We start from the raw sequence: 16,538 nt of genomic DNA on the forward strand, positions 1-16,538 counted from the left end.
TACACCTCCCAAGTGGTGTTCGCATCAGAAAACTAACACTACCATTGCGTTATTTGTCAAAAAGTACCCACACTGAACAAAATTGTGTGCCGATCTGAGACCAGGAAATATATATATTTTTTTTTTATCCAGCTTGAAGCTAGCCTCAGTCTATAGAAAGCCTTTGTTGTGTGTGCATAGTGCACAGCACTGCACTTAGAAAGTGATGCAGAGCTTACTGTATTTCAGCTGGATATGTAAGCTCACTGTTGCTCATTTCTTTGAAATTGCCTACTCAACCTTTAAACTAAGTGTTTTCTCATATACATTAGACCAGCACATCTCTGTACTTCAGCTTTTTTCGCAGTTGTGCCATTGTATTTGGCCTGTATAAAAACTGTTGGCAGAACGCAGACCATGTTTGAAAGGTTTGTTTAGTTAGTGCATCATGTTGAGCAATTACTTGGTGATCAACATATATATGTGGTGATCAAAATAGATGCATGGTTTAGTTTATTAGGATCCCCAATTAGCTACAGCATTGCAGTAGCTATTCTTCCTAATGGTCCACAAAAAACATGCATTATGACTGTGCAAACGATACTCTATTCTGTTATGTACTGGAGCTGTGGTATGTTTTCAGGCTGACGCTCAGAGCAAGAAGCAGCAGGAGCAGCTGGAGCAGCTGAGGAAGGACATGGGCGCCGTCAACATGAAGCCCAAAGCACACACCGGTCAGAGTCAAAACTGTTCTCTTGGCTTTGTTTTGTTCATAGTAGTAACGCTCATGTCATGATAAATCTGGTTAGGTCAAAACTACAGGAATATACATTTAAGTTGGTGTTAAGTTATTGTCCTGGGAAGTCTTTTTATGCATTATTATTGTATTGTGATGTGTTTTGTTTCATGTTGAGAAAAATAATAATAATGTTGATCAAAAAAAAATATATACATTTAAAAATGTTTTTTATAATACAATAAATATCGGTTATCGGCTTGAGGAGCATAAAGTTATCGGTATCGGTGTCAAAAAATCAATATCGTGCATCCCTAAGCAGGGCTGTACGCTAAGCTTTTTCACTAGGGGCACACTTGCCCCTAAATGAGAAATTTAGGGGCAAAGAATATTTTTTAGGGGCAAATTTTTAAATAACTATTTTACCATTATAGTAGGGCTGGGCGATATGGCCTCTAAATGATATTGCGATATTTTTTGGCCATATCACGATACACAATATATATCGCAATATTTTGACATTTCCTAAAGCACTTAAAATGCTTGATTTAACCCTTTGATGCATACAGTCACGCCAATATGATGATTATAATAAGTCCCTGCAACATATGTTTGCATTATTAAACCATGAAGATGCTTTAAAAAATAATTTAATGAAAATGTACTAAGAGTAGTCTACTGACACACTAATAAAAAAAATTATTTACATCTAAGACTATTTATATAAAAACTCTTGGGTGCCCTTTTTTTGCACAGTACTGTGTTTTCTATCCACTTTAGCCAAACACACACACACACACATATATATATATACTACTGTGAGAAAATAATAATTACACACAAAGGGATAATGGCTTATAGCAGACTTAATGATTTTAGAATATTTCAGATAATGAAATTAAATGTTTATCATCAACTATCCAGTTAGTATTTATACTGTCTGTAACGTTTGGCTACTTTAAATCATTGAATGTAGAGAGAGAGCGAGAGAGAGAGAGGGGGCGAGAACGCACAAGAGAGCCAGCCCCCCCCCCCGGGTTTTGTTCTAGGTTCGCGTTTTGATCGTCTAAGCTGCCGTAGGTGATGACGTCACACTCGAATGTAAACAGGAAGAGTCAAACACGGAGATGGAAAGTGGATGATATACAGAAACGAATAACTAATAAATATGAAGTTATGTTTAAACTTCTGTTGTCAAGCGTTGTCACTTGTCAATATAACCCACCCCCTTTCCTCACTTTTCCACCGTCCCTGCTTCACTCGGGACCACCAGCTAACGTTAGCCTAAAGCTCCGCCGTCCCTGCTTCACTCGGGACCACCAGCTAACGTTAGCCCATTGCTCGTGTCAATTAAATTGCATGTTATTAAATGTCCGCGCTGGTCTGTCTAATGAAATTACAACCGCAACATTATGTCGCCTGTACAGCCCTGGTTGTAGGCTAATGTTAGTGTAGTGAAATGCGAATGAAGGGGTGAAATCACTATTCGCAAGCTTGCGAGTAGATATAATTTTTCATTCGCACCGGCCAAATTAGGGGGCAATTTGCGACGATCTCGTCGCAGCGTACAGGCCTGCTAAGTTAAACGTGCATTGTAGGGCTGTCTTAAATACTTCGAAGCTTTGTTCGATGGCGCAAGCTTCGAACCAAAATTGTTTGTAATATTTTTTTGCCTCAAATCTTGCGCCTCCATTCCAATGAAACGAAAGTAAGCGGCGCCTCGACTCCACCTCTCTACAACAAGCACGTGGAGATTATCTGTGTTGAAAACAACAAGGACATGTGCAGCAGACATGTCGACGAAGAAGTCATCAGATGTGTGGTTACACTTTAAAATATGCAAAGACGGGCGGCTAGGTGGTGTAGTAGTGGGCAAGGCGCTCGCCATCAACGCTGGAGACGCTGGGTTCGAATCCAGCTCCTGGCGTTGCTATCAGCTTGGCTGGTCGTTCATACTAACACAATTGGCAGTGTTAGGGGTGGGAAAGCTGATGGGTGGGTCCTGGGCGTTGTGGACAGCGACCCCTACTTAGCGAGGGTAGGATCTGGAGGGAGGTAGTGTGACCTTCCACACGTTACACTCTCCCGGTGAGAATCTGCGCTGCCAGGCTGGCTGCCGGCTGGCTGCACATGCGTCGGAGGAAAGCATGCGACAGTCTCCGGCCTCCCGGACCAACAGTAGGGGGGGGAGTGCGCAACAACCAGGAAGGGGTGTTGGGAATTGGCATAACGACTAACAGTCGGATGGGAGAAAAATCGGAAAAAAGTAGGGGGGAAAAAAGATAATAAAAAAATATATATATATATGCAAAGACAATGCCCAAAAAGCCGAGTGCCAGATATGCCAGAAGAAAATGGTATATCACAACTCTACAACAACTTTGTCAAATCACCTAAAAAACTTAAGTATCGTTGTACACGACAGCGACGCCACACAAAACATTAATAAGGCTATGCCTATGCTGCTATGACTAATGTGTTACCAAGTTGGCTAATTTAATTGTAATCATCTGCTTTTGTAGGTGCATTGTCTGATATAATTATAAATTAAATATAATATAATTGTTTGCTTGATAGACTAAGGTTGCAACATAATTATGTAATGTCATGTCGTTGGCTGTGAGAGCAGCCCCACTGCACCCAGGCAGCGCAGCTGAGTGAAACCTTGTTGGCTGCGTCACAGTCACGAAAGGGGCTACTTAATTAATGAATCCAATCCACTTTATTTATAGAGCACATTTAAAAACAACAAAGTTTACCAAAGTGCTGTACAAGTCCCACAACATAAGATACAAAAAAATATATATATATATTATATAGGGATGTTCCGATCACGTGATCGACAATTTCTTTTTTTAAATTTTTTTAAATTTTTTTTTTTTTTTTTAGATTTTTTTTTTTATTCAACAAACATGACCATGTTCACGTCTTAAACTCATACTGAGGCATTCGTTTTGGTTTTAAATTGCATATCATTCATTTATTTATTATCACACAGCAGAAGAATTTTGCCAAAACAAACCAATAGTATCCAGCTGCAGAACAGCAGACCAGCCACACTCTCAGACCCAAACGCATTTCCTTTGATTTAATTATACATCAAATGATTTATGTCAAGGATTGCAATGCCTCGCTTGAATGAAGTTAACTTTTCACCTGGATAACGTCAACATTCAGGGTGAATGTAATGGGAGAAATTGGGATTTAAAAAAAATTATAATAATAAAATTTGATCGGATCTGGAAAGATCGGTATCGATAGATACTCAAAATCACATGATCGGGATCGGATCGGGAGCAAAAAAAAATTATCGGGACATCCCTAATATTATATATATATATTAGAGCTGGGCCGTTAACAGCGTTAACGTGCTGCGTTAACGCGATACTAGTATCGCGCGATAATATAATTAACGCATTAATCTACCTTTATTTACCCAGGGTAGGTTCGCTGAGCACAGATGCTCTTTTTCAGGAACGCCCTGCTTCACATTCACACAGTTCCATTCACACCTGGGAGCTGCCCAGTACAACCACAGTTGACACCATTGGCCACTGAGCAACTCCACTGGAGCAGTTGATTTGGATTGGCTGATCAACTGCTGACTGGCTGATCAACTGCTTCTTTCTGTTTTGCTCCTGAGAGTGCTAGATACTGTACTGGTAATATTATTTATTTGTGTTAACTTCTGAATAAAACAACTTATTAAACACAAGTACATCTTATTGAACATTATTTTGATATTTCATTACCAATTATCATAGCAAAACAGCTTTTTCAAACAGTCTGTAATGCATTTTGGAAACGGGAGATGGGCTCATGGTGTAATGGGCCACCTGGCCTGAGAAACATAAGGAGGAAAGAAAAAGTAAGGACTTACTTCTGGTCATTATTTGGGTAGAACACACATATTTTGAATGCCTTCGGCAGTTTTTTTTTTAGCCATTTTAATCTAGATTAAATCCAGGATTGCAGATAGATTAATCTAGATTAAAAAAATGTATCTATGCCCACCTCTAATATATATATATATATATACCGGTATATATATATTTTTCTTTTTTTCTCGAAGCTTCGAATTAAAATCGAAGCTCGGCCCCGAAGCTTCGATTGCCAAAAGGTCAGCCCTAGTGCATTGTGTTGTACAAACCGTGCTAACGTTATGGCAAGATGTGTGTAGGCCTATGTAATTTTAATGGCTATGTTTTTAAAGTCGTAATGAAGATTGATTTATATTGCGCTTGCCATTTCCACAAACTGACTAGCACCTGCGCCGCCAGTGCGTCAACTCTCCCGCCTCCATGCCAAATGAAGATTGTAATTTTTTGCACATCCCCTGAACCGTACAATACACACACGAACCGTGCAGGTTGTGCCGAACGGTGTATGGTTAGAATGCGTACCGTTCCACCCCTAATGTTGACACGTTGCTCTTGTCAATTCATGTCCCCCCCAGAGGACGCCGCCGTAGCGGGCCCCAGTGACCTCATCTTTACACGCGGTAACCCTGACAACGACAGCGAGGACGAAGTGGACAGCGACACGGATGACATTGATCACATTGGTGAGCCAGATCAAACAACCCAGATTTTGTTGTTTGATTATTTATTTTCTAGCATCTCTTTCTTCCCTTGTATTGAACACTGTTTTGGCGGGTGGAGCAACACACCCCAATTTTTGTATTGATTATTTCCTTCCCTGCCTGGCCCTGGCTACCCCACATCAAAGAGTAAAAAAAAAAAATTACAAACTGGGTACATTTTACATTTAGTCATTTAGCTGACTCTTTTATCCAAAGCGACTTACAAGTTCTGTACGACAAGTCATCAGGAAGGGCACAACTCTATCAGCTGAGTAACAATGTTCATCAAAGTGTTGAGTGCTACAGTGTAGGCAGTGCCGTCTGGGAGAAATACGAGGCCCTGTGCGCAATTTAAAAGAGATTTAACCCCCCCCCCCCCCCCCCCCCTAAAGGTAATAAAAAAAAAATTATATAATGAGCATATGATGTCAACGTATTCTTAAATAATAGCGCTGCCCAAGGCTTAGTGGCAATGCACCTGTACAGTCGTACACCTGGCAGTAACAGGGAAAATGCATAAAACACCCCTGGAACCTGATAAACAAGCTTAAAGCCAGGTTAATGTTTCAAGCACGACATGCAGATTTGCAGTTTTGCCTTATTTGAATCGAACTCTATAAGCTTAGTACACACGTCACAAACTGCATGAGCACAGTGTGAGCAGACCCTTGCATGATGCAACACACCGAGAGAGAGAGCGAGAGAGAGAGAGCGCGAGAGAGAGAGAGAGCGCGAGAGAGAGATCCACGGCGGGAACAGAATAGATTGCATTAAAAACTCACCCTAACGCAGAATCAGGTCCAAGAGGAAAAGGAGATGACCGTGGAGATGACAAAGTTCACCAGTCCCATGATATTGTCCCCCCCGTTGGGATGAACTTGGGAGTCAGTCTGTTCCTAGTTTATCTGCCACACGTTAGCACTCGATAACGCTAGTTAGCTGTCCCTGCCTTTAGCTAAGCTACTAGCCGACATGGCTAGCCCGACCGAACCACACGTTAGCACTCGATAACGGTACGTAGCTAAAGCTAACTAGCTAGCTAGGTTAGCTAACGCTAGTTAGCTGTCCCTGCCTTTAGCTAAGCTACTAGCCGACATGGCTAGCCTGACTGAACGTTCTAACATGCAACAACTTTCATCTTCAGTCCATCTGCCGAACGTCCTCTTCGTCTTGGCATAACCTAATCACTATACTTGGTATTGATAAGCTTACGGCACGCTGCGTTATTTCTTCTGCTCCGATGCTGCACATTTTGTTTTCAAAAGTAGGATGCTCTTGGCCAAGACATCCACTCGCTCCCGTGGATAGCGCCGAATAGACCCCGTACCTGTACCCCCTCCCCTCTTGGATAATACCGGTCTTCTTCACATCTCTCTACCGACTACCAGACAGACGCCAACCAGCTCCCCCTAGTGTTAATCCTCCCACGATGCTTTGCAAAAAAGTAAACTGGTCATTGAATGAAACCAATAGTATATCTGCAGAGCCGCAGAGCCCGGAACACTATTCTACAAACGTGTCTAATGTGAAATATATAAGCATGTAAGCAAAACTAGATTTTAGGTCTGTGATGGAAAGTGATTCATTCTATTTATTTATATTTTTATAAAAAAAAAAATATATATATATATATATATATATATATATATATATATAAAAAATTATTTTTTTCTCTTCTCGCGAGGCCCCCCTTCTCGCGAGGCCCTGTGCGACTGCACTGCTCGCACGCCCCTAGCGGCAGCCCTGAGTGTAGGTTCGTTAATTAGGACAAGTGCAAGTAAGGTTAGTTAGGGTTCGATTTTTTTTTAAATATTTTTTAAGATAATGGTTGAAGAAGTGCATCTTTAATCGACGGCGAACGATTGGATGGGTTTCGGCTGTCCTAACTGGGGTGTGTAGTTTATTCCACCATTGTGGGGCAAGGACTGAGAAAAGGCAGGTTCTCCTTGATGACCCTCCCGGAGCTCGGATAGGAGTGGGTCTGAGACGGCCAGAAGATGCAGAGGGGTCTTGAGGGTGTGTAGTTAAATACCATTGACCGGAGGTAGGCGGGAGCGTTTCCCTTTGCCACACGGTATGCCAGGTCGAGGGCCATAAAGCGGATTCGTGCAGCAATGGGGAGCCAGTGCAGGTCCCTAAGAAGTGGGGTGACATGGGCCGACTTCGATAGGTTTGAGATCAGGCGGGCCGCTGCGTTCTGAATGAGTTGAAGAGGCTTGGTGGCAGTGGCCGGGAGGCCAGCAAGCAGTGCGTTGCAGTAGTCGAGGCGGGAGATGACTGTTGATTGGACGAGGAGTTGGGTGGCTTCTTTTGTCAGGAAGGGGCGGATCCTTCTGACGTTGCTCAGGAGGAATCTGCAGGTTCTGGTTCTCGCTGCGATGTGAGCGGAGAAGTTAAACTGGTCGTCGAGGACAACACCAAGGTTCTTGGCGGTCGGGGACGCGGTCACAGCTGCATTCTCGACTGATGGAAAGGTCGGTCAGGGGGGAGGATTTGGCCGGCAGGTGGAGCAATTCTGTTTTGCTTAGGTTCAGTTTGAGGTGGTTGGTCGTCATCCAGGCGTAGATGTCGGACAGACGGGCCGAAATCCACTCAGAGACGTGGATATCTGAGGGAGGGAAGGAGAGGAAGAGTTGAGTATCATCGGCATAACAATGATACGAGAAGGCATGAGACGTGATAATGTTACCCAGTTTTTTAGTGTAGAGGGAGAAGAGAAGGGGTCCTAGGACCGAGCCCTGGGGGACACCCGTCCGCAGGTGGCAGACGGGGTCCTTCTCCATGACACTTGGTAGGAGCGGTCATTGAGGTATGATGTCAGCCATGTCAGCGCAGAGCCAGCCACTCTCATTCCTGCGAGGGCCGCGAGGAGGATCTGATGTTTGACTGTCGCAGGCTGCAGATGGATCTAGGAGAATCAGGACAGAGGAGAGGCCTTTCGCTTTTGCTAAGTGAAGTGAAGTGCCTCTGTGACCGCAATGAGGGCCGTTTCTGTGGAGTGGCCAGTCCGGAAGCCTGACTGATTAGGGTCTAGGAGGTCATTCTGTAAGAGATAAGCAGTAAGTTGGTTGGATACATCACGTTCAAGTGTTTTAGAAAGGAAGGAGAGAAGAGAGACAGGATGATAGTTGCCTATGACGGTGGGGTTCAGGGTTGGTTTCTTTATGAGCGGTGTGACTGGCTTGTTTTAGGGAGGTGGGGACTACCCCCGAGTTGAGGGAGGAGTTGATGGTTGCCGTTAGGAATGAGCGGATGTCCGGTGCTATGGTCTGGAGGAGTGGGTAGGGTAGCTGATCCAGCTGGCATGTAGTCAGACGGTTCGATGTTACCAGTGTCAGGGTCTCAGCTTCAGTAATGGGAGAGAAAGAGAGTGAAGGATGAGGTTCTCGATTCAGTATTTGGAATGGGTGGGGGTTGGGTGAAGGAGCTGCGGATGTTCTCTACTTTTTCCTCAAAGAAGATCGTAAAGTCTTCGGCAGAGAAAGATGAGGGAGGAGGGTGGTGGGGGGGGAGTGAGGAGGGAGGACATGGTAGCATGCAGTTTACGAAGGTTCTTGGCAGAGGCCTCGATCCTATGGTGAAAGAAAGAAGCTTTGGCATTAGTAATGGTTTTGGAGAATGTTAACAAGAGGTTGTGATATGTCAGCAGCGAGGCGTAGTACTGTACATTAATTCATTGACTGCCACGCTGTTTACTCCCTGGCGCCAGCGTTATTGACCATTTTCACGATGTTTGCGAATCCATCGTATATATTTTACATTATAGCTATGGAGACGATAGTACGTCTCATTTGACAGGCACTATTTATAGTCCAAATCGTTTGGGTAGCTCGCCTGAAACCTATATTATTTCCAAATCAAAGGTATATACCATATTAGATGTTTCTTCACAAAATCAAGGGGGGGCGGGGGGGCTCGTTTTACGAAGCTGTGATTGTTAACAAAAGCATGTTTTAGGTTCGGTAAAATATGACGCTGTGATCAATACAAAAGTGTGTTTTTAGGTTTGGTCAAATAGACCTGGATTGGCCATGTACTCAGAATGGACACCAACGTGATCCCAAGAGTCTCATTACACTGGACCCCAGAAGGCAAAAGAAAGAAAGGGAGGCCTAAAACGACATGGCGTAGGACTATAGAGAAAGAGCTCCAGCAACACCACCAGAGCTGGGGGACCATAGAGAAGATGGCCAAAGACAGATGCAAGTGGAGAAACTTTGTTGCTGCCCTATGCGCCAGCCAGCGTAATGGGGATAAGTGTAAAAAAATATATGTAAAAAAAAAATAGACCTAAAATAGACATTACCTTACAGGGCTCTACTTTAACCTTTTTCCCAAGGAGCACATGTGCTCCTAAATGAAAAAATTTAGGAGCACACAAAGAAATTTAGGAGCACCCAAAAATATTTAGGAGCACAGTGAAAATATTTCAAGTAACAGAGTTTATATATATTTTTTTTAAATAAATGTATATTTGTACTGTGCGTGCATGTGCAAACGGGAACGGGACACACATCTGTGCAATAGCACATACCACCAAAGTCACTGGCCCACTGTGTGTGTATCTGTGTGCAAACGGGAATGGAACAGACATTTGAACTATTAAGTGATTAATGCCTACTGTGGCAAAGTTGTAGCCAACAACTAGGCCTAATAAGAAAGGCAGTGACATTGAACAAAAAGGAGACACTGGCATTACCACCAGGGCCATCAGTAGAGGGGACTGTAAGGTGCCCTTTCGGTATACTACCTTTGCTAAAACTGTGTTCTCTGTTAAAGGTGGTAACTACTGGAATAGCCTACCAGTTGTGATTAGAGAGTGCCCCACATACTCCATGTTCAAGACCCATCTTAAACTGCATCTTAAGGCAAACCAGAACTGTGATAATTTTTTATCTGATTTAGTTTATGTAACTTGTTTCTTGTTTTTATTGTTGTCACCATGCTTTTACCCTAAGCAGGCTATTTATTTATTGAAAGAGTTTGGCTGTCTCCTGGTGTAAATTAGCTCTTGCTACAACCCTGCATGTTTACATTTTGTATTTTGTACTTGATGTTCATTAACACTTTGGTTGCCTTGGGTTAAATTAATGATATACCATAGATTGCCAGCGCTATTTGTCTATGGAGAAAGTCCCCTTCTTTGCAGGGCTATAACTTTTTAAATTATATTGCTACATTGCCATTATTAGGGCCCATTCAAAGTCCTATATGTATTGTTCATTGTGTAGCAACGTTAAACTTTTTCATTCACATATTCATAGTAAAGTATGGTCTAATGTATAAGTATGTTTTCATCTCTTTCTGCAACTTTCTCCAGAACGTGATATATAGCCCCAAATGCATTATATTGATGATGAAATACAGTTTGATGGCAATCAGCGCGATATAAAAAATTCCAACTAGACGTACTTCTAGAAGTTACTACACGTCATCTGATGTTGACCGGATGGGCGAGGGGGCGTTTATAATTCCGTGGGCAGCGTTATACCAATCATCTAATGTGGGTCAAATGTTGATAAAAGCAGTTAGTATCGAAGATGGTAACGTTACACGCTGAAACTCACCCCAGTCTCCGCGCGCCGTTGGGCGATCATCGTCGAGTAGAAATTTTATCATTATGGGATATATTATTACCCGGTCCATCTCCAGCTTGTATAATGGTATATACGTCCAAATCATGTTGTTTATCGAGTTATTGGCAATCGATCGCTATGTAGAGTGACGAGCTAGAGTGCCGGAACCTATACCGAGTGCCCGGAAGTAATAGGGCCGACCAGCAAAACCTCTACTGCGCTTCCTGTTAAGCGGTTGCGCCGATCGGCCACCAGATGGCGCTCCTGAACCGCCAGAGAGCTCAGTGGGTCCTGCTGGTGGATATCAGGCCAGCGGAGGGGGAATATGAATCCGATTCCAGATTTTTGAAATATTGATATAAGGACGCTGTACAGCGTCCCCCGGCAACTTTAGCATGGCCAGCAATGACGCTGTAAAGCGTTTTTAGGCAGTCAAAGTGTTAACATGTGCTGTCCCTATCAAATAAACTATCAAATCAAACTACTGCTACAAAAGTAACAGTCACTTAACTTTAGCTTTTGCCTCTTTTATGCATACAATGCCTATGTTTTGGCTAGTGTTGCTCTTCTAGAAAAATAATCCTTTCAGGGTTGCCTATTGAAATACTGTACACCTCCAGTACAGAAACATTGTTTATGAGTTTGCTTGTCAGGTAGACCATTGATTGACAGTCGATTCTGCCAAATACGTCACACCGCTTGCACTCCGGCCTTCCGGCGCTGCAGCTGGACCCTATTGCCCAACTCTGCTGTTGATGATGCTAGCCAAGTTAGCTGTACACACATACACAGTGGGCCAGTTACTTTGGTGTAGGGGTGTAACAATGCATCGATCCTAAGGGGAAAATTCAACTGCATCGATGTGAAAATGTTAGAATCGATTATCGCAATTTGAATGTGTACACAGTGTTATGTTATCATGTCCGTTACAGTCGACACAACGACATACGCTACTGCATCAACGTTATGATTAACAAAGCAAGGCATTCGTTTTGTTGCATTAACGTTATATTACTATTGCTATCGCTAAATCTAGGTGTTCTAAAATATATTGCTATTGGTAAGACTAAGACTATAATAAGTTAGTGTCTCCGAAAACGCTCGCATATCGCAATGGTGGACTTAAGGAAGTAAACAAGCTAAATGAGAGCTTCCGATTGGTCATTTGCTTTCTTTCTCATGAAACCAGTCAGGGACTTGTAGTTTTTTAACCATTCTCAGCGGAGAGAAAAAAGAACGACGGCTGTAATCTGCACTCGCACACCGTGCGAGTAATTGATTTTTCAGGTTCGCACACACATATTTTTAGCGGCATATGCGAGCAATATGGTCGCACTGTAAAGCCCTGCCTTAGTCAGAAGGTACTCTAAAATGAATAATCCCAGTAGTTCCATTGCGATCGCCATTACTGGTGTGCATTGGGCCTGACCTATAATACGGGAAACGATAGGTTTCAGGCGAGCAAATCGGTGACGGATGGCTGTGTGCTGATTCACTTTGAGGGGGAGGGGATTCCTGCAGCCGGAGGTACAGAGGCACTGAAAGACAACTGAGAGACTGTCGGAATTCGATTGTCATTGTAATTATAACGTAGGCAGCGGTGCCAGGGAGACACAGGCAGGTCCGCGCGAGTGTTTAGAATGGGAAAACCGAAAAAAAGAAAAGGATCTAAAAACTAGATTTCTCGTTTTTGGCGCTCAACGGTTGGATTTGAAACACGAGAATTGTAGTGTTTGGTACAGAAAGAGTTAAGTAAGCCATGTTCCTGGCTCTAAAAAGCACAGCTAATTGATTAATTAAAGCTAATGAATTGCTTGTGTTTCCACTGTGACATCATCGAGGGGAAGCAGGAACAGCCTGTTTAGGCTTGTTAATCTGAAAGCATCATACCAGTTCCTTTAAAACGCCACCCCTGGTACCTGCCATTGACCTCATTCTTCCCTCTCCATCTCCTTCTTCCCAGTGGCGGAAGAGAGTAAAGAGGGTGACGCCTTTGGAAACTTCCTGAGAGAGAGGAAGAAGACTGTTCAGGTTCGAAATAGGAAGTGCCAGTGACATCAGAGGGGATCCCTGTGACCTTGACCTCCGTCCCCTGAGCCTCGCAGGATGATAAGGACGAGGAAAGACGCAGAAGGAACAGAAGGCGGACAAAGCCGACAACTCTGTACAACCATGTGGCTTTGTCTCTTGTCTTTTATCTCTGCTCCTATGTGACTGTGCTGAGGCACCCAATGCTCAGCACAATAGTATACAACAATATTACATACAGCAGCAACACTGCTGAGGGGGTGAAGCAGATGTCTCACGTCTCTTCCATCTAACAGACCGACACTGGGATGGAGAGAGAGGCTAATATGCCCCATCAAGGCTGTTGAGCTTTCTGCACTGGTGTCTGCACTTTCCCAAAGCCATGAGAAATAGTTCAGCACCATACTCTAGGGGTGGGGGATAAAATGTATAGTGTTATTTTGTGTGCCCATATTATATTGATACACTGACGCCAAGCTTCTATTTTATTTTTAAAAGAAATACGTTTTCCATTGGGGACATAGTTGCAAAAAGGTAATAAATCGCAATATTACAGTAACTCTAGTATGGTGATAGTATTGTATCATGGGGCCTCTGGAAATTCCCACCCCTACTGTATATTACATTATGGTGACTAGGATGGTGATAGTATGGTATTGTCTATGGTATGATTCCTACCCCTACCGTACAACCAATTCCAAGTTCCAACACTGGTTGTGGCCCCCAGAGTGGTTGAGGAAGGTTGCGGCCTACTTGTGCTTAATGTTTGAGTAGGCATATTTCACCTGGCTGAGCACAGCTAGAACCTTTCTAAGTTTACATGGAGGAAGTCCAGTTCTGGTTCCACTCTCTAAAATACTAAAAACTCACTACCACAAAAACATTTTAAATCGCCACAAAAAGTTATATTTTCAAGAATGTGAATTCATGGGCCCAAGGGTCACGAAACATGCTAAACATGCTGGGGGAAGAGCCTCCGACTTCGACCAATTAACCTTATAACCTGAAAATCTTGAGAACGTATCTATTGACTTGAGCAGTGCAGGTACAGCATAGCCTGGGTCTGTAACAAAAAGCAGGTAGCAGTCCCTATAAAACAAGGTTGCTATTTTTTTATCTAGTTAATGAAATTAACTAAAGGGATTCATTGTCCCTGATGAAAAGCGTTTTTTATTTTCTTTGGAAGTGCCTCTTTAACTCTTTCAGTGCCACTCACGAGATTTCTCGTGTTTTTTTATAGGTGGTTGCTAGCCACTCACGAGATTTCTCGGATTTTTTTTTTTTTTTTCTTTTTTTTTTTTTCGATCTGAAAAATTATTGCATCACCCGAGCCTACCCGAGTATAGCCGAGGGGCGCCGACAATCACTGTGGAAAAAAGCGCCCCCTGTCGTCTCCCAGATGACATAAGTGATTTTGGAATGGACTCAATGAAAATGAATGGGGGAAAAAATCCGGTACTCCACATTTTACAGTTCACTGATCCAGCCGGGGTTACCACAGTTTATTCTGGAGCCTCAGATCCCCGCGGATCATAGAGATCTACTGTGTCGCGTTGGATCCATACACTTATCGATTTTTTCGAATGGTGATCAGGAATTGGAATATACCAGTTGGATACCATCTGATGTCAGGTAAGGACTCTATGTTATCAGTGGTAGGATAATCGGAGTAAGTTTGATGAAGTTATAAGCTGTTTTGTGAAATGTCTTCTTTCGGTTTCACTGTAAAAGTCAGAGAGGAAATCAACGGAGCGATTATCAGTGCGCGGCCGTAATGTGCGTGCGTGCACGTATAATATTGATCATCTAGCGTTTATTTGAAAACGATTCATAAAAAGGCCGACGAATATCAACGTTGTGGAATATTCCACTAAAAGACGATTTTCATAGAATGCTCCAGAATGAGCTGTTTTTTATATCAAAACGGGGGCTTTTCTAACTGCTCTGAAACGGAAACGACGCGATAAAAAAACAATCTGCCTTCACAGCACTGACTGGAAAATAGTATTTGATAATGCGATGGGCAGATTAGACACATAGCCATAATTTAAAACATAGATTAGGCGATATTAACGTTAACATTGGCGCGGATGGTGGCATTCAAGCGGTAAAACGGAAAACCAGGCATGGCATTGAAAGAGTTAAGAGATTCATGACAAAATATTTTGGGGAAGTAATAATGAGTATTTAATGTTGAATGGTGATCCATGTTGTACAGCTTTGTTGACAGCTGCACTGATGGCGTAATTAGCATAGATGGTGTTAACTACTAGTACGTTACCGTGGCTTGTAGGCGGTAGGCCTACTTCACTTGCTGCAGCTTTGTTTAATTCAAAAGTCTCTTCAGAATTTTCTTTTTTATATATAGAATTCTCCTTCTTTGAATGTCTATGGTGCCAGAGGTGTCCAGAGGAGTAATGTGATTCAATTGCATACATTTTGCGTTGGTTTTCAAATTAATCGCAAAAATGAACATGTTTAATATTGACTGCCCTAGTTAAATGACATTTGCGACATGTCCTTTTCCTCGCATCAACCTGGTATCACAGTGCCCATGGAAACATGTTAATATATCATCTTGTCAAAATGTGTTTCATCTACTTTACCTTAGCATTATGGTTCCCCAATGCTCTTCTGAGATTTCCGTTTCTTGAATAGAAATATATATTTTTATATCAATGCAGCTTGTGTTCTTTTCAAAATGATACATTTAACTGTATATTTGTGAACATTTCAGAAACCTTGGCTCCCAGCTTTCATGGTCCACAAAATAAAAGTGACTCTTTTAGTCCTACAGTGTTTCGTCTCACAGTCATGTATGTGTCTTCAGCAAGCAACTTTAGTGAAAGCAAACTCTTTGCCATTCATTCAAGACTGGGTGAAATGAGTTCGAGCCCAGCTCTCGGCATTGCTACCAGCTTGGCTGGTTGTTCATACTAATACAATTGGCAGTATTAAGGGGTGGGAAGCTGGTGGGTGGGCATCGGACGTTGTGGACAGCGACTCCTACAGGTCGGTTGGTGCGCCTGCGCAGCAGAATCAGGAAGCAACGGGGGTGGCGTGTCCCTCCCACGCAGACCCTCGCCGCTGAGAGATTGCGCTGTGCAGGTGAAAAGATGCGACGGCTGCCTCCTCGTGTACCGGAGGGAGGGGACACGTGATGCAAGGCTTCGTCCACATTGCAGCTGGCTTGTGGGAGGCATGGCCTAACGGTGTTCGAGACAGGGGAGGGCAGAATTGGACAATACAAAATTGGGGATGGGGGAAAAATCGGGAGAAAAAAAAAGTAGATAAAAAAAAAAGACTGGGTGAAATGAGAGCAGATGTAGTGCGCCAACCACGTTTTCAAACCCCTCCTTGCCATCTGTGATGGGACTCGCCCACATTTCGAGGCATTTGAAAACAGGCTAAGCTTTTCAGACTATCTTCAGATCATTTAACACTCCCTGTAAACACAAAGGGACACAACCATGTTAATTGAAAATAAAGTAACTAATATTTATGTTATTCTGTTCACCCGACACTTGTATTAAGCAACCTAAGTGGGTTGCAAAAGAAAAATGCCAATTCATCAATTGGGACAAAAGAAAATACATTCTGGCCCAATTATGCTACACCATAGGTAAATAATTATTGG

The 16,538-nt window shown here is 42.9% G+C and overlaps 1 protein-coding gene across 1 annotated transcript in view; it reads left to right on the top strand.

Annotated features, from left to right (window-relative positions):
- gpn1 (GPN-loop GTPase 1) overlaps positions 1-15,699 on the top strand; it is a 72,926-nt gene extending 57,227 nt beyond the window's left edge. The window contains exons 11-13 of the mRNA XM_084337266.1: positions 623-713; positions 5,172-5,279; positions 12,837-15,699. Of these exons, the coding sequence (XP_084193392.1) occupies positions 623-713; positions 5,172-5,279; positions 12,837-12,928 (291 nt within the window). The 3' untranslated portion in view covers positions 12,929-15,699. The remainder of the gene's footprint in view (positions 1-622; positions 714-5,171; positions 5,280-12,836) is intronic.
- Positions 15,700-16,538: the final 839 nt, after the last annotated feature.

Source organism: Notolepis coatsorum (assembly GCF_963971535.1).
Source record: "Notolepis coatsorum genome assembly, chromosome: 20".
NCBI lineage: Eukaryota > Metazoa > Chordata > Actinopteri > Aulopiformes > Paralepididae > Notolepis > Notolepis coatsorum.